Source organism: Papaver somniferum, chromosome 6 (genome assembly GCF_003573695.1).
Source record: "Papaver somniferum cultivar HN1 chromosome 6, ASM357369v1, whole genome shotgun sequence".
NCBI lineage: Eukaryota > Viridiplantae > Streptophyta > Magnoliopsida > Ranunculales > Papaveraceae > Papaver > Papaver somniferum.
The window spans coordinates 118854041-118873090 of NC_039363.1; the positions used below are offsets into that span (position 1 = coordinate 118854041).

Genomic DNA, 19050 nt, shown 5'->3' on the forward strand with positions numbered 1-19050 from the left:
TCTATTAATACTAGTCGATTCGATCTCTTAAACCACACTCCAAAGACTAGGACTATCTAGTTGATTCAAACTAATGGAAATAACGTGTACAATATCATATTTGCTAATACCCACTGAATACGGAACCAGATGTGCACTAGCTAGCGCTATTTAGTGCGTGCATTTTGATGCAGAGTTGTAGAAACGGCTGTGCAAGTCAGTTAGCTGCAATATTTCATCAAGATACTAGCGATGAACAATTCATGTCTTCCATCAAAAACACTATTACTCTTGTTATTCTTTATCAACGCTACTTTCTTAAGTGTTGAAGCCTTGGTTCCTAGTTCTAAAACATTCAAATATGCACTTAGTTCACTATCTGGATCTCAAAATGATGCATCTAATCTACTCATTCCTCAGATTGCAAACCATCCATTTATGCTAGGCTTTTACCCCAAATCTCCTAATGCTTATATCTTTGGTTTGTCAATGGGTTACCGTCTTCAAGAAGATGCTTTCCCATCGGCTTTAAAGCGCTGGGTATGGGCAGCTAACCTGAACAGACCCGTCAGCAAGAACGCAACTCTAACTTTTGGTGCTGATGGTAACCTTGTCTTAGCTGAAGCGGGTGGTCGAATTGTTTGGCAAACTCGTACCGCCAACAAAGGTGTAGTTGATCTCAAATTACTCTCAAATGGTAACTTAGTTCTTCTCAACAGAAACGGTGGGTTCATTTGGCAAAGTTTTGATTACCCAACCGATACACTCTTGAATGGTCAGTCCCTGCGTGGTGATGGTTCAAATAAGCTAGTGAGCGGATCTTATAGTATGGTTGTAGATGTCATAGTAAGGAGACAATATCTCACTCTATTCTTCAACAGCAAGCAGAAGAATTCCACTGAAAGGCAAATGCTGTCTTACCATATTATAGACTCATTTGGCGCTAGTTTCGACAATGTAACTTTTTATGTTACTCCGGTGGATTATACTGTTGGTGGCCGTGACTATGGTAATCAAATAGGGCTATCATTTTTAGGCGACCCAGGTGACAGAATATCTTGGACACAACTAAAATACAACAGCACACTTTCAATACTTCAGTTAACAAGGGATGGTAACGTTCGTGTTTATACCTACAATGAGAAAGGATTGTATGGTAGCGAGTGGGAGGAAACACGTCTCCCTTCTTTGAACGAATGTAGTTTGCCAGAAAAATGTGGGGTGTTTGGGCTTTGCTCGAAAAGGCAGTGCATTGCTTGTCCTACATCTAAAGGTCTCATGGGGTGGAGTGAAAAATGTAAACCTGAAAAACTACCTCCTTGCACAAATACGACGTCGTCAAGTGCTGGATTGGTTGACTACTACAAGATCAAGGGTATGTCAAGCTCGTTACGAAGGGATCGCAGAGATGCTACGGATTTTGTAGAAATGAAAATTGGTGACTGCAGGAATAAATGCAGTGGGGATTGCAAATGTGTTGGTTTCTTCTACAGAACTACTGAGGGTAGATGTTTGCTTGCTAATTTCGAACTCTACACCCTGACCACAGACCCGGAGTGGGATCAAGTCCAAGAAGATTATTTTCCAATTGATGGTTATATAAAGTTTGCAAAATAGGCTGTAGTTTGGCTAACAATGTAAGCTACATCCAAATTATCTGTGTGCCTTGCTGAATATTTAATAAATTGTCTAGTTTGATTTATGTATGTGGAACAAGCGAACAGCTAAATGTATTTCCATATGCCAGTAGTTTGGCTTCAAATTTAATCTTGTTTAGTCTTTGGATTTTTGTTGCGGTGATTGACAAATATCTAAATAGAAATAGTCTACCGGTTTACGTTACCGACTCACTGATCAACTAGGCAAAATTCTGGATCAATGAATCATTCATAATAAATATAATGGTAGGTTTGGATGTAGAATTTTAAAGGGGGATTTGGTAGAATTATGTTTCCCTTTGTATGTTTGGTTGCCTGAATCCTTGGAATCACGTTTCCTACGGGATTCAGTTTTCCAGCAAATTCTCCGTATGGAGTCAGACCCCTCCCCCTAAGATTTGTTGGGAAACTTATTAAGGAATTTATGGATCCAGTTTTTTCTAACTCTAAATCCCATATATACGCAATTTTGAGATTTGAGGGTGATACCAAATGGTACAAAGACTTTAAAACAAGAAAACTCTATAAATCCTAGGAATTTTAATTGAGTTTCCAAACACGCAAGGAATTTGGATGAATCCCAGAATTTATAATCCCATGAAATTATAAATTCCTGGAAACAATGAATTCTTCAAACAAACCCACCATAAATAAAATCTTTTCGCTGGAAAATTTACACCTAAACAAACGGGAACCAAAATTCTTGCAAAGTTTTAAGAAAGCATAGGTATAAAATGTAGCTAGTATCGAAGTCCATGGGCCTAATTCACCTCGGAAACTGGCTTACAAGGTTAGAGTTGGCCATTACTTATAAATCGCAGAATTTTAGGTAACCCCTACAATGTGGGATCTAAAATTCAAATTGTTGTAGACAATTCTATAGAGAAAAGTATTGTGAAGTACATAAATGGCAAAGATGGTTATGTATCATCTAAAAAGGTACTAATTACTTTTTGGTCTAAAATAATTCAAAAGCCTTCAACTCCTAAATCTATTGCTTCTTCCGGTAATACTGAGCAACAAGCAATGACAAACACAGTAAATCTTTCTCAAATTTCAGCAATCAATCAAGTTCCAAGTAAGTAAAATTTTAGAAAACCAAGGAAAAGAATGCACAAAAAGCCTTCAATCCAAACCATGAAAGACCTTTTCTGGAATTAGGAGGCCTTAGAGCGTCCACAGTGGTGCGAGCATAACTAAAGACCAAAGACTAAAAAAAAAGATCAAATTTGGGTTTAGTCCGTCCTGTGGCGTAGCGGGTGACGAGTAAATTTGGTCGCGCGTTGATATAAAGTCCGCTTCATCGTCCAGCGTAGATAAAGATAACGCCTGGTATGGGGCGTGAACTATAGCAACGCCTGGTGTGTGGGACGGAGATTATACGTTCGCCCGGGTTCAAAAAAAAATAAAAAAATGGGGCGTTGATAAAGACAACGCCCCAAGCAAAGTTTTCAAAACTTTGTGAAGGTGGGATCATGACTATATCAACGCCTGGGTGTCCGGCGTTAACTTTACGTACGCCCCATCCAGGCGGACATTATACCAACGCCCCATCCAGGCGGACATTATACCAACGCCCCATTCAGGCGGACATTATACCAACGCCCCATCCAGGCGGACATTATAACAACGCCCTGCATCAGGCGTTAACTTTACGAATGCGCGGCTACAGGCGGGCATTATACCAACGCCCGTCGGGTAGGCGGACATTATATAAACGCCCGACTATATTTGGATTTGGTCTTAATCGCCGACCAAATTTGGTCCGAGTTTTACTCTTTGATCAAATTTTGATCGATGGTCCGTCCCACTACGCCAGCCCACTCGACACCAAATTTGGGTTTAGTCGTCCACTGCAGTTGCTCTTAGAAGACCAAGGTCTCAAAATAAATTATGGTCTCTAATAAATCAATTTAATCCTTCAATTGTCTGGGTTGTAGAAGGACAACCATACCTTTTAATCCTCTATATATTTCTAGTCATGGGCTTGGCGCGATCAACAACTGTTGTTACATTGTACTCCACCAATATTTGACATCACCGTCAAGGTAATTTCCAATGAGAGTATCTATTTTGTTTTTCCATAGTTCCCATTGATTCAACATACATTTCAACTTCGTACATGAAGTTTTCTGACTCCTTAGCAGTGGAAGATCCAAAATACACTTCGGGTTCAGGGTTTTGATCTTTAACCATCACATCTGCTCCTACCACATATGAGCAAGTAGTGAATAACCTTCATAACTATGCAATCTCCTATGATATTAACTGTACATGGATGGTTAGCATGAAATTTACATCACTAATATGAGTTATCAATCCAGTAACTTCACTAATTAGTTCCTAATCAAACTGCGACCTATTAGAAACTATGTTTTCTAACATCTCGATCCTACTATCAAAAGCGTTGAACAAATCTAAAGTTTTTCCTTCAAATTTGATTAGTCTATCACTAATCTCAACAAGAGAAACATCCACAATTGGAGCATCAGCATTTCCCCCAATTTCAACATCAACTTTTGCCTCAATCTTTGTAGGTACTTCGTCAAAGTCATACATCTTCCCTAAATGATTAAAGTTATCAGGAAAATCATTTTCAATCACATTGTCATTAAAATCCATGAATCCAAGCTTCACTAAGTGATTATAACTAAAAACTTATTGTATAAAGAAAGCTTAAGAGATAAAAAAAATTCATGAACTGTGTTCCAAACAAAACTTTGATACCCGACTATAACAGGCCTAACTCGTGGTTTTCAATTCCTTAGCATATAACCGAAGATACTATGGTTCTTGTGAACTCTTTTGCCCACAATACTCAGTATTGCATGCTTGATCCATCAAGCGTACGTGAAAAAGCGGGGGTCTAACAACCACTCCCAATATTTCTCTCAACAATCTGTATGGACAACTCCAATATAATTTCAAGAGAATCAACTAGACAGTCAGACTCAATCAATGGAAATATATCCAAGAGTTTGTATATTTACTTCTCAATTCAATCCGCAATCAAACAAATAGGAATTTGCGAGCCCGATTGAATATAAGAAATAAGTTGGACGGTATAAAAAACCAATGTTCAAGTGTCAATCAATATAATAAAAAACCAAAGGTTGGATTCTCAATTGATTGAACTTACGCACAACCTGTGATATTTCAATTATATAAACAAATATAATGCGGAAAAGAAATATCACATACACCAGAAGTTTTGTTAACGAGGAAACCGCAAATGCAGAAAAACCCCGGGGCCTAGTCCAGATTTGAATACCACACTGTATTAAGCCGGTACAGACACTAGCCTACTCCAAGTTAACTTCGGACTGGAATGCAGTTGAGCCCTAACCAATCTCACAATGATTAAGATACAGTTGCGCTCCTTATGTCTCTGAATCCCAGCAGGACTCTACGCACTTGATTCCCTTAGTTAATCTCACACACAACTTAGAGTTTCTACGACCCAAAATCGAAGACTTGATAAACAAATATGTCTCACACATAAAAGTCTATAGGATTGAATAAATCTTGCGCTCCTTACTTCTCTGAATCCAAATAGGAATCTACGCACTTGATTCCCTTAGCTAATCTCACCCACAACTAAGAGTTGCTACGACCCAAAGTCGAAGACTTGATAAACAAATCTGTCTCACACAGAAAAGTCTATAGGATTGAATAAATTTGTCTCTCATAGAAATACTCAAGAGTTTTTATTCCGTCTTTTGATAAATCAAGGTGAACAGGAATCAATTGATATATCGGACTTATATAATCCCGAAGAACAACCTAGAAATATCAATAACCTCATAATAATCTTAATTGTATGGTAACGAAACTAGATATTGTGGAATCACAAACGATGAGACGAAGATGTTTGTGACTACTTTTTATCTTGCCTATCGGAGATTAAATGTCGAGCAAATATTTGAGAAGATAGTACTCAATATGATAGAAAACAGCAAGATCAGAACACACAACTACAGAGAAAATAGTTGGGTCTGGTTTCACAATCCCAATGAAGTCTTTAAGTCGTTAACCTACAGGGTTTCGTGAAAAACCTAAGGTTAAAGGAGAATCGACTCTAGTTGCAACTAGTATCACACATAAGGTGTGGGGATTAGGTTTCCCAGTTGCTAGAGTTCTCCTTTATATAGTCTTCAAATCAGGGTTTTCAATCAACGTTACCTTGGTAACAAAGAATTCAATATTCACTGTTATATGAAAACCTGATTAGACTTAAGCTAATATCTTTCAACCGTTAGACCGAACTTAGATTTTTACACACAAATGAAAAGTGACTTCATTTAGATATGAGTAACATTACCTAAATGTGTGCACTTTTGTTGGCTCAACAATAATTAACCGAGGTTAGCCATATGAACACTTTCATATCAACCTTATTCATCTTAACCATAACTAATTCAAATGACTCAAATGAAACTAGTTCTAGAGTTGTTCAATTGTTTATATTATCATAAAAGTATACAAGACACAATTGAATCAAAATCGATTTTGATTCACTCGAAATCAAGTCATGAACATTATATCCATGGTTTGCAAAAGATTGCATTCCTTAATATATAAATGTATTAGTTCATGAACAAATCGATTTTAGAACATTATCCACTTAGGTATGCATACGGGTACACATTCCTAAATGGCGGCACTAAGTTTGGGTTCGCCAGTACGTGAACTGGTACGCATACCTTCCAAACTCAGCAGAAATTCCCGGAACTGAACCTCATGCCAGTACGCGTGCCGGTATGCATACAAGGTTCCCGGACTTTCACAAAACCAACCAGTACGCGTACGGGTATGCATACCATGGTTCCCGGACTTGGATTACATATATGCAAGTAGGCATACTATGCTTATATCCAACTGTTCTAAACTCTCATTTCAATCATTGAAGCATTCTCGGAAGACGACAATAGCTGTCTCACGCAAACTATTAGCTTCAAATCAATTTTCAAGTGATCTAATGATCAATACGAAACATTCTGAGTCGATATCAAATAAATGTCTCACACAAATCATGTAAGATGTTATCGGGTGATTTTCACATGATCATCTTTTGACTTTCGTCAAGAATATAATATGAACTTGGTTAAAGCGAAAGCTTACCAACACATATTTCGCGAAATATGTAAGCGAGTTAAACTCAGCTCGAAATATCAAATGTGTATAATTGATGTCTATATAGCTATACAGATTTTGTCTCAAATAGGAGATAAAGTAGATAGACTTTTGAGTGATAGATGAGTTCAAGTCTCCACATACCTTTTGTTGATGAAGTTCCACAAGCTCCCCTTAGTAGTTCTTCGTCTTCAATCGATGAACGCCGTGAAGTCTAAAGCTCAACTACACTTTCTATCCTAATCTGAGACTTAGCTATAAGTAGACTAGAAATCAAGACTTATAGTTTTGGAAACTAAACTTGACAGCAAGCTTGAGATAGCAACGGTTGCGAGTTCGGACGTGCAGAGCTCTAACAGCTGCAAATGGTTCATATACATATTCCTATAAGATGATGAACATTTGAACAAATCTCTTGAAATACATTTGAATTCATTTGATTATCTATAATGATTGATTGATCATCACATTTGATCTAGAAGTGTTAGAAGAATATAGCTAAGCTATAAGTGTTATTACGGCTAACTTCGGTTAACTATTATTGAGCCAACAAGGTATACACGTTTGGGTACGGTTTATCCATATCTAAATATAAGTATATTTCATTTGTCTGTATCAAGCTAATACCATTTAACGGTGGAGATTGATTACTTAATTTCTAAGAAGACTTAGCTTGAATCTTAAATCATGAGTTCATCTAACGGTGAATGTTGAATTCTTTGTTACTAAACTATCTTAGCTTGATTGTAAGCAACCTTGATTTAAAGACTATATAAGGGAGAACTCTAATATCTGGCAAACCTAATCCCGACACTTCTGTGTGTCCTAGTTGCAAACTAGAGTCGATTCTCCTTTAACATAGGTTTTCCAAAACCATTATTAGGTTAACGACTTAACGACTTCATTTGAGATTTGTGAAGCCAGATCCAACTATTTTCTCTGTAGTTGCGTATTCTGATCTTACTTGTTCTATCATATTGAGTTTTATCTTCTCTAAGATTCACTAGAGATTCGTCTCTAATAGGTAAGATATAAAAAGTAATCACAACAGTTCTTCAACTCAGACTCTTGTGATTCCGTAATAACTTCTGTTTTTAATCAGTTAGGTTATTGTGAGGTGACTAATATTTCTAAGATGCTCTTCGGGAGTATAAGACCGGATTATTAGTTGATTCATGTTCACCTTGATCTTTGTATCAAAAGACGAAATAAACAAAATAAAGGATAGACATATCTGTGGGAGACAGATTTGTTTATAATTCTTCGACTTCGGGTCGTAACAACTGTTAGTTGTGGGTGAGATCATCAAAAGGAATCAAGTGCGCAGAATATGGCGTGGTTCTAGAGGCGTAAGGAACACAACTGTACCTTAATCGGTGTGAGACTTGGTTATGGCTCAACTACATTCCAGTCTGAAGTTAACTTGTAGTAAGCTAGACTCTATAGCGGCTTAATACAGTGTGTTGTTCAAATATGGACTAGGTCTCGGGGTTTTTCTCCATTTACGGTTTCCTCGTTAACAAAATTTCTGGTGTCTGTGTTATTTCTTTTCCGCATTAAATTTGTTTATATAAAGAAGATCGTACCCAAACACGATAGAAAAAACAAGATCAGATCACGCAACTACAAATAAAATAGTTGGGTCTGGCTTCAAAATCCCAATGAAGTCTTTAAGTCGTTAAGATACATGGTTTCATGAAAAACCTAAGGTTAAAGGAGAATCGACTCTATCTTATGCAACTAGTATCACACAAGAGGCGTGGGGATTATTTTCCCAGTTGCTAGAGTTCTCCTTTATATAGTTTTCAAATCAGGGTTTGCAATCTAAGTTACCTTGGTAACAAAGCATTCAATATTCACCGTTATATGAAAACCTGATTAGATTCAAGCTAATATCTTTCAACCGTTAGATCGAACTTAGCTTGTTACACACATATGAAATGTACATTCATTTAGGTTTGTAGCCGTACCTAAACATGTTCACCATGTTGGCTCAACAATATTAAACCAAGGTTAGCCATATGAACACTCTCATATCAACCTTATTCATATTAACCATAAGTAGTTCAAATGACTCAAACGAAACTAGTTAAAGAGTTTTTCAATTGCTATATTCTCATAAAAGTATACAGGAACACAATTGAGGCAAAAGCGGTTTGATTCACTCGAATCAATTCATGAACATTATAGCCACGGTTTGCAAAGAATGCATTCCTTAATATATAAATATATTAGTTCATGTACTAAACCGACTTTAGAACTTAAATCTTCAAGTACGTGAACAGGTACGCATACTTGAAATACCCAGATTGAAATTTGGTTTCTCCAGTACGCGAACAGGTATGCATACCACCAATCCCAACAGAAAAACTCGGACATGAACCTTACGCTAGTACGCATACGGGTACGCATACTTAGGTTCCCGGATTTCTCAAACCGACTGGTACGCATACGGGTATGCATACTATGGTTCCGGACATGGGTTTCATATGTGCAAGAGTACACAACATGTCATAATCCAATAATGGTTAAATGTTCTACACTCTTATTTAAATCATTGAAACTTTCTTAGAGGATGACAATATCCGTTTTCACACACTATTAGCATCAAAGCAATTTTCAAGTTATTGAAATAATCATAACGAAACATTCCAAGTCTACACCAATGATTGTATCATACAAACCATATAAGATGTTACTTGGCGATTTTCACATGATTAAGATGAACTTGGTCGAAGCGGAAGCTTGCCAACACATATTTCGAGAAATATGTAAGCGGGTTAAACTCGTCTCGAAATCTCAAATGTGTATAGTAGAAAACTATATCGTAACACGACTTATGTCTCAATATAGGAGATAAAGTAGAAATAGACTTTCCGAGTGATAGATGAGTTTCAGTCTCCACATACCTTTTTGTCGATGAAGTTCCACAAGCTCGAATTAGTAGTTTTTCGTCTCCAATGATGAACGTCGTGAAGTCTAATGCTCAACTACATAATCAATCCTAGTCCGAGACATTTATAAGTAGACTAGAAATCAATACTTATATTTTTGATCACTAACATTGAAAAACAAGCTTGAGATATCAACGCTTGCGAGTTCGACCGTGCAGTGTTCTAACACTATATACTTTTTTGCAATGGCAAACTTGAAGCTGATGTTTCTAAGTTATGTGGTAGTTTTTAAAAGATTGAAAATACTAAAAGGGAAATGTAAGTTTTAGAAGTTAATCCAAGAATTTTTTTCCGCAAAAAGACAAGAAAGGCTCCAGTTATTAAAGTCAACAACCGAAGTTACAAAAATAATGGAGAAACAGTTCACGAGTGCGTTGAATGAAAGATACGTCACATGAATAGAATCAGGAGGCCAAAGATTGTACTAGATTTTTATTGAAGTCATTATTTAGGTTCTTATTATTGTCTAAGATAATATCTTGTAAAAAAAGTGGCAATAATATTAATCAATGAAAATAATTAAACCTTAAATTAAACTTCCATTTTATATTAAGCAATACTTATTAGAGTTCAATATCTTGATTTCATAACGAAAACGATAACATCAAACAACATCAAATCCAGCCACATAAAGATTATAGAGTTCATAGAATTCAAAATTCTTTAAATTTCTTTCGTTTTCTTCAGAAACTAGACTTGAGCCATGGTTTTCTGAAAAACAGATAAAACAACAACTTGATTAAACTATGATGCAATTGCTAAATGAGGACAAAGGTATTAAGATACTTACCAGTTCTTCGGTGGACAATCCAGAGTTATCACGATGAACCATCTACAAATTTCCAGTATAATGTTTGACATCCTATAGTATCAAAATTTTCTGCCAAATAAACGTGTACGGCATGGCTTGATCACGCACAACATTTTCTATAATATGAAAAACGTAGGCTTTACAAATAGCTAAATCCTCTTCTTGAGTAAATTTAGGACCAAAAATTCTAGCAAACTTCTTTATACAGACTGAGAGAAAAAGAGTTTTAGAATGAAAGATTAAGATTCAAGTTGGTGTATAAGGTGTGAATTTGGAGTTGGGAAGAGTTCAATTTATAGGGTAAAAAATTAAAGTCGTTCCATATATATCCACTGGCGGTCAAGATAGCCCCACACGGCTTCACCTAGGCTGCCCCACATGAATTATCAATGACTAAAAAATAACGGCTCTATTTTTTCTTATAAGTACAACATTAATTTTCATTCTCAACCAAACCAACATAAGTCATTCTCAGCCAATACCGTCCACCGTGTTTTCTAAAAGAAAAGGGAAGCAAATATTATGTGTGGAAGCAAAAGAGGTTTGTCCATTATGTTTCATGAGTAACCACAGTTTCATGCAATGCCCTTGCATGTATTCAAAGTGTCCACATGAAGGTTGTCCACGCATTTGCAACGTCAAGATCCAACTTTCCGGAGGAACCACATATGCTAGATGATATTATGAAGGTCAATAAACAAGAAGAAAATTTTGCAACACTGTGCAGAAACTTCAAACTCAAATCCAAATTGATGAAGGAGTTATTACATTGCGAGCACTGTGAAGATGGAGATCACGAATTTAAACATTATCCACATTGATTTAGTGGATTCTCAAAGACCGCTTGTAGGACTTTTATGCATTTTTACACTTCTACGGAAGCACACACATATCGGAAGCACTTCCGAAAATGTCCTAGGTCTTTTTTTTGGTAGAGTGGACCGGTTAAAGTGTATGAACTAATTAATTCACTATCGTTTTTATGTTTCACTTTGGTGTTATGCTTATCTAATTAATGAATTTTTTTTTGCATTTACACCATCAGTATCATAACTAATTTCAACATTTCTTGTAATAAAAGCATGCTACATTGGACTAAATCAATTACATTAAGATTAAAGCATATGCATTAGATTAAAGAAACTACTACATAACCGTCAATTAACGTCCTCATTCAATTGTGTGGTGGTCGAGCACCTATGGTGATAAGGTATTGAAAGTCTATTCTCTAATAATATTGAAACAAGCTTTGAAGGCGAAAATTCTGGCGTGAGATACTGCCCACATTGGTAGTGTTTTTGGTTCCACTTCATCAATAACTTCATCATTTAATTTATTACGGTGATTGTGCACTAGTAGACCTATGAATTGCGATATTTCCTGACTAGTTACACTAAAACGATGCTACAATCCTTCAACCTCACGATTAAATAGGTTCCATGTTTATGCGACGAACATTCTAAAAAATTTCTCCCAGAAAGTACGAATCCACCCGTCTTCATTATTATTGATATTATCGTTTGTTTGAAAAACATAGGCTCTACAAATAGCTAAATCCTCTTTTAGAGTGTATTTTGGACCACGAACTCTGTGAGCCATTTTTAGATAATTTTAGAGTGCGATTTAAAGGTGAAAATTTTGAGGTGACATGAGTAATATTTATATGAAATTCAAAGAGAGCCGTTTGGATGATAGAATTTATTGCCGTCCAGGTTTATCGTTGGTGCGCAGAGAAGGACCGCGCAGGTTACCTTGAACCGTCAGTGGTTTTACTGGGACCGTGCGGACGATGCTAGTTCGCTGGAGATTGGAAATGAACCGCGAGTCTTGAAATGAGACGCGCGGCTGATCTAGGACCACATTGAGCAAACTAATAATTTTTCTCGGTTGTCCAGCCATTTTTCTCTTTTGTTGAGTTCATAATGGATCAAAATGGACAAATCTTTGATTTTCCCATCCCATATAAATTTCCCTAGTGGGCTTCATTTTTATGCCACTAACTAGCCTAGGTATACAATTCGAAGGAAGCACAAGAAGATGCAAGGGTTCGTGGACTCGGGAAACAGTACTAACCACCATATTGTTTGTACCATGTGCAATAGAAACTCTATAAATTAACGTTGCTGGGATCACGAGAATTTATTAATTAAGAGAAATATTAACTAACCGATAAATTAATAATTATTAATTTATATTAATTAATATATTATTAACTTATAGAGAAATTTATTATCAAATAATTATTTTCTAAATATTGTAGAATATTAAATTCTTCAAAGCACCCTTTAATCTCCCATTTTGCTTCATTGTAAACTTCGATCAACAGATAATACAAATTTAGATAATTCATATCATCATTAGTTAGACGGTGAAATCACTCAAGAGTTTCAAAATTCGATCAAAAAGTTGGGTTATCGCAATTCAATGAATGTCAAGATGTCCTAAATATTCGGAACAAAATGAAGTTGCGCAACTATTGACTGATGAAGAAATAATTGAGAGTGTTATGGGAACTAATGAATATGGGAAAGAAGATGATGAAAGTTCTACAATATATCCCCCTTCACATAACGAGGTTGTTTAAAGCGGAAATCGCATTAAATAATTTCTTGATGGTAAGAAAAAATAGAGATAAAATTCAACGTGATATTAATTTTAACAAAAAACAGAATACAATTGAATCAATTGAATATATATAATGAATTATTAATTTATATTTCATATGGGACCTACAGGGGGTTAGTCAATTGGGATTTTTAGAGATGTCAAGAAATATTTTTTGTAAGAGATTTGGGAAGACTCTTTGTAAGTCTATTGATTTTTAGGGACTTTCTGAGTGATTTTTAGGAAATCTCATTGAGTCATTGAGACAAAAATATATAGGAATTTACCTTACATCAGGTAATAAGAAAAAAAAAATCAATTTTTTTTATAAAATTACATTGTAAAAATAATTGAACATGTGTAATTATTTTATTCATAAATAAAAAATACATAATAAATATACATTATAATAAATAATTTATAGATTTAATAACAAAAAAGAAAGAATACAATCAATGAAAAATTATAAATTTACGCGTGCCTAATAGAAACTGTGACTATTTTTTCAACCAAATTGAACACGCACATAATGCATGGGATGAGATCTCGCATAACGTGGAGTTTTTATTATAGCTTATTTGGTTTTTATTTTTTGAAATATCCTAAAGTCTCTCCAAATATTACCTATTTTGAAGAGACTTTGTTTAAGCCTTTTATGGTATATTTTCACTTGAAAGTCTATGAAATCCCCCATAACCTTAAACCATTGATTTGAAATCCAAATCCAATAACAGAGAATTGTAAAGACTTTCAGAAAGTTACTATCCAACAACAGAAACTCTCAAAGATTTACAAAGACTCCCTATCGACTAAAGAGATTTGGAAAGTCTCTAAAATTCCCTATAATTCTCAATTGACTAACCCCCTGCTACATAGGTAATCAAAAATGTACCCCCTCCGTCCCAAATTAATTGAGCTAATTGGTTTTAAATTTTGTCCCACAAATAAATGAGTTATCTCAATAATCAAGGGAAAATTTCTAAAACTACCATTTTAATTGATTATTGTTACGATAAAAAATATGCATAATTTGATAGTCATGTTTATATTCGTGACGTAGTGTTTTAAAATGCTTTTCAATGGTATAAAGTTTACGAAAAACAGTGGTATAGTTTAAGAGATAAATCATTTCTTAGTTTTAATAGTTGTTATCCATAAGATTATAAAAAATACTTAAACATACTATTAAAGCACTGCTCGGTCGAACTCGCAAGCGTTGTTATCTCAGGCTTGTTTGTCAAGTTTAGTTTCCAAAACTATAAGTCTTGATTTATAGTCTACTTATAGCTAAGTCTTGGATTAGAATAGTAAGTGTAGTTGAGCCTTAGAATCTACGGCGTTCATCGAATGAAGACGAAGAACTACTCAAGGGAACTTGTGGAACTTCATTAACAAAAGGTATGTGGAGACTTGAACTTATCTATCACTCAAAAGTCTATCTATTTTATCTCCTTTTTTGAGACAAAAGTCGTATTGCTATACAGACTTCAATTATGCACATTTGCTATTTCGAGCTGAGTTTAACTCACTTATCTATTTCTAGAAATATATGTTGGTAAGCTTTCGCTTTAACCAAGTTCATCTTTACTCTTGACGAAAGTCATATTGATTATTTCAATAACTTGAAAATCACTTTGATGCTAATAGTTTGTGGATAACAACTATTGTCATCCTCTAAGAAAGTTTGAATGATTGAAATGAGAGTTTAAAACAAGTAACCATGGTTGGATGTAAAAATAGTGTGTGTTCACATTTGTGTAAAATCCAAAACCAGGAACCTAAGCATGCGTACCGTACGCGTACTGGTTGGTTGTTGGAAGTCTGGAACCTAGGTATGCGTACTTGTACGCTTACTGGCGGAAGTTTGGGTTCTGTGAATTTCTGTTGGAGCTTGGAAGTGTGAATTGGTATGCGTAACCATACGCGTACTAGCGTAACCAAACTCGGTGCGGCTACTTAGGTATGCATACCAGTTTGCATACTTAAGTAGGTTACTTTCTAAAATCGGTTATTTCATGAACTAAAACATTTATATAATAAGGAATGCAATCATTCGCAAACCGTGGCTATGATGTTCATGAATTGATTCGAGTGAATCAAAATCTATTTTGCTTCAATTGTGTCTTTTCTACTTCTATGAGATCTAAGCAATTGAACAACTCTCTAACTAGTTTCATTTGAGTCATTTGAACTAGTTATGATAAAGATGAATAAGGTTGATATGAAAGTGCTCATATGGCTAACCATTGGTTAACCATTGTTGAACCGACTAAGTGTACACGTTTAGGTACGGTTACTCAAATCTAAATGAAGGTATATTTCGTTTGTTTATAAAAAGCTAAGTTCGATCTAACGGTTGAAAGATATTAGCTTGAATCTAATCAGGTTTTCATCTAACGGTGAATATTGATTGCTTTGTTACCAAGGTAACTTATATTGAAAATACTGATTTGAAATCTATATAAAGGAGAACTCTAGCAACTGGGAAACCTAACCCCACACCTCTTGTGTGATACTAGTTGCATAAGCTAGAGTCGATTCTCTTTTAACCTTAGGTTTTTCACCAAACCCTGTAGGTTAACGACTTAAAGACTTCATTGGGATTGTGAAGCCAGACCCAACTATTTTCCCTGTAGTTGCGTGTTTTGATCTTGTTGTTTTCTATTGTGATTGAGTATTATCTTTTTTAAGATTTGCTCCAGATTTTATCTCCAATAGGCAAGATTGAAAAGTAGTCACAAACACCTTCGTCTCATCGTTTTTTATTCCACAATATCTTATTTCGTTAATCGATTAAGATTATTAGAAGGTGATGATAATACTAGTCTGTTCTTCGGGAATATAAGTCTGGTTTATCAATTGGTTCTTGTTCACCTTGATTTATCAAAAGACAGAAAAAAAACTCGTAGGTATTTCTGTGGAAGACATATTTATCTATTCAATAGACTTTTCTGTGTGATACATATTTGTTTATCAAGTCTTCGACTTTGGGTCGTAGAAAATCTTAGTTGTGGGTGAGATCAGTTGTTTGTAAGGTAAAATAGTTTTACCTCCAAACACGAATCTGATGGTGATTTGTTGATGATTGAACTGCTGCCTTTCTCTCCACGTGAATAGTGTTGGGGGGTACCTAAAAAAAACCCTCTGATGCTTAAGTTAGCTAGAGTTTTTCACAACCCACGAAGGCATGAATTGCAATAACTGTCCCTGCATGCCTCCTGTAATAACTGGTCATGCATGTCTCCTGGAATATTCCAAAACATTCCATGTTTCCAGAAACTTCCTCTAGGGTTATGCAACTAAGACAGCAGAAAGGTGTAAGAGACATAACCCAAGAAATAGATGTAATGTGTTTAGGCCCACGCAGCAGGGTGGAAAAATCCGCAAGCCAAATAAGGACGGGATGAAATATCAGTGAGCCAATAGCTCAACTCGGCTGGAATCAGCGAGGTTGCTCGGTTCAACTAGGTGGGCGTAAAAATCCGCCAGTGTACAAGAGAGGGGTAGAAATAACCCAGATGAATTGAAGTTTGATGTACCGTGAAGCGTAGTATCACCCACGAACTGACGGACGGAATTTGACATCCGCCGGAAAGGTCGCTGGGAGAGGTCGCCGGTCTTGGTGACGCGGTTTGGTGACGTCACTGTACAGTTGTCTGTTGACTGTACCTTTGTGCTGAAGCGTCATATTCCGATTGGTTCACTCTACTGACGTGGAAATGATGACGTGGCACCTCCTTGTCTTGACTTGGATATTTTCCCATGGGATTCTATGTATAGTCCTTGTGAGGCCTAGTTAGCCATATTTGGCTAATAAGATGAGCATATTAAGCCCATTTTTAGTGTAAAATATTGGGGTACAAACATCGCCCTCTCTTAACTCATAACATGTTATGGGTTAAGAAGTTCGGGTTTCCCAATTATATTGGCGACTGAATTCGCATCATTCTGGAGTGTTGCAGAACTCGCCCCCAAGCATGTAGTTTGGAGTGTTATGCAACTCGCCCGTAGATATTTGTAATGTTTGCACTGAGGTGTTATATATATCGCCCCCAAATGGCTGAGGTGATATATAACTCACCCCAGTATGTAGTGGTGTCATGCTACTCACTGAGGGTGCACTTCCTTGTTTCATTTTGCTCGCGCATGAAATGAAAATGAGTTTTTCTGCTATCTTGAATTCGCGCAGGGGGCCAATCCCACTATTCAAGATGCGCGCAGAGTCGAGATGTGTACATTCTCCCATGTCTGGACAGGAGAAAAAGTTCGCCACATTTGTTAACATCCCTCATGATGGGGATACGCTTGGAATGGGGTAAAAATGCTCGAACTGTGCATTCACCCTATATGCGAGGTGTTGGAGATGTTGCTGACAGAAGACTCGAACTAAACTGCTTTTCCATTTAGGACTGACTGCGGATTCGAACCATTCGTAGCATCTTAAACACTAAAATAATATCGATAGAGTATGGAGTACCAAAATAATATTGAATTAAATATCTGAATAGGAATAACAAGATAAGTACCTACTGCCCAACAATAGCTTCCTCGTTAAAACCTTTGCGTGGAAAACCCAGTGGGATAAAATCATCATAAAGGAAAAAGAGTGCAGCACAGCAGGATTTGAACAAAACTACTTCTATGCGAATATAGCTAATGATAAAAATTCTTCAAGTGGAACGAATTCCATGGCTTCCATGGTTTTGAATCTTGAGTACCATCGACGTTCCTTAGGTAGTAGGAGCCACGATACGGTTTCCTGTTCACTTTGTATGGACCTTCCCAGTTTGCTCCGAGCTTTCCACAGTTTGGTTCCATTGTGGTTGCTCGGGTTTTCTTCAATACATATTCCCCTGGTTTGAATGACCGTTCTATGACTTTACGATCATAGCTCAACTTGATTTTCTGTTGTATCGAACCAACTGATGTAAGGCTGTTTCTATTTGTTCTTCCAACAACTCTTTATCTAAAGCCATTATGTTGTCGTTGCTTCCAGATTTGACAGCACGAGTCTTGGTAGTCTGAAGATATACCTCGGTGGGTATGACTGCCTATGTTCCATAAGCCAATGTGAATGGGGATAATCCAGTTGATCTTTTTGGGGTTGTCCGGTAAGACCATAAGACTCCAAGGAACTCCTCTGTCCACTTTTCCTTCGCCTTTTCTAGCCTTTTATTGAGATTGTCCATAATAACACGATTTGTTGCTTCCGCCTGCCCATTTCTTTGAGCATAATATGGAGCAGAAAAGTTATGGCGAATGTTCACATTCTCGCAGAATTCTTTGATCACTCCGGAATCGAACTGCTTTCCATTGTCTGACACCATCTCGTGTGGGATTCCAAATCTGCAGAAGATGTTCTCCGATATGAACCTTTTTACGTCGTATCTGGTAACATGTACCAATGCCACTGCCTCAACCCATTTTGTAAAATAATCAGTTGCGGCCAGTACATATTTTACTCCTCCAAGAGCTCGGGGGAGTGGTCCGAAGATGTCTAGTCCCCACTTATCGAACGGCTAGGGACTAAAAACTGGATGCAATTCGTTGGCAGGCCTTTTAGGAATTGGAGCGTGCTCTTGGAGTGGCACACACTTCTGGGCGTATTCATTAGCATCTTTCTGTATGTATGGACAGAAGTACCCCTGGGTAAGTACCTTGTGCGCGAGACTGTTCCCTCCAGAATGGTTGCCACATATTCCTTCATAAGCCTCTGCCAATATCTATTGTCCTTCCTCGGCTGATATGCATCGCAAGAATGGCTCCAAAGCTACAGGTCTGTGGTATAACTGTCCCTCGATCATTGAATATCTCCATGCATTATTTTTCACTTTTGAAGCGAGTTGCTCATCTTCTGTAATTTCACTGGTTGTCAAATACCGAATATAAGGTTAACGCCAGTCTGAAGCGT

General features: G+C 36.6%; 1 protein-coding gene across 1 annotated transcript; it reads left to right on the forward strand.

Moving 5' to 3' along the window:
- Positions 1 to 231: 231 nt before the first annotated feature.
- On the forward strand, positions 232 to 1596 carry LOC113291379 (EP1-like glycoprotein 4). The gene has a single exon (XM_026540916.1). The coding sequence runs from the start codon at positions 232 to 234 to the stop codon at positions 1594 to 1596; it is 1365 nt and encodes a 454-aa protein (XP_026396701.1).
- Positions 1597 to 19050: the final 17454 nt, after the last annotated feature.

Bases quoted from the DNA above. Each gene is read 5' to 3' on its own strand.
- LOC113291379 (XM_026540916.1), top strand. From the start codon at position 232: ATGAACAATTCATGTCTTCCATCAAAAACACTATTACTCTTGTTATTC.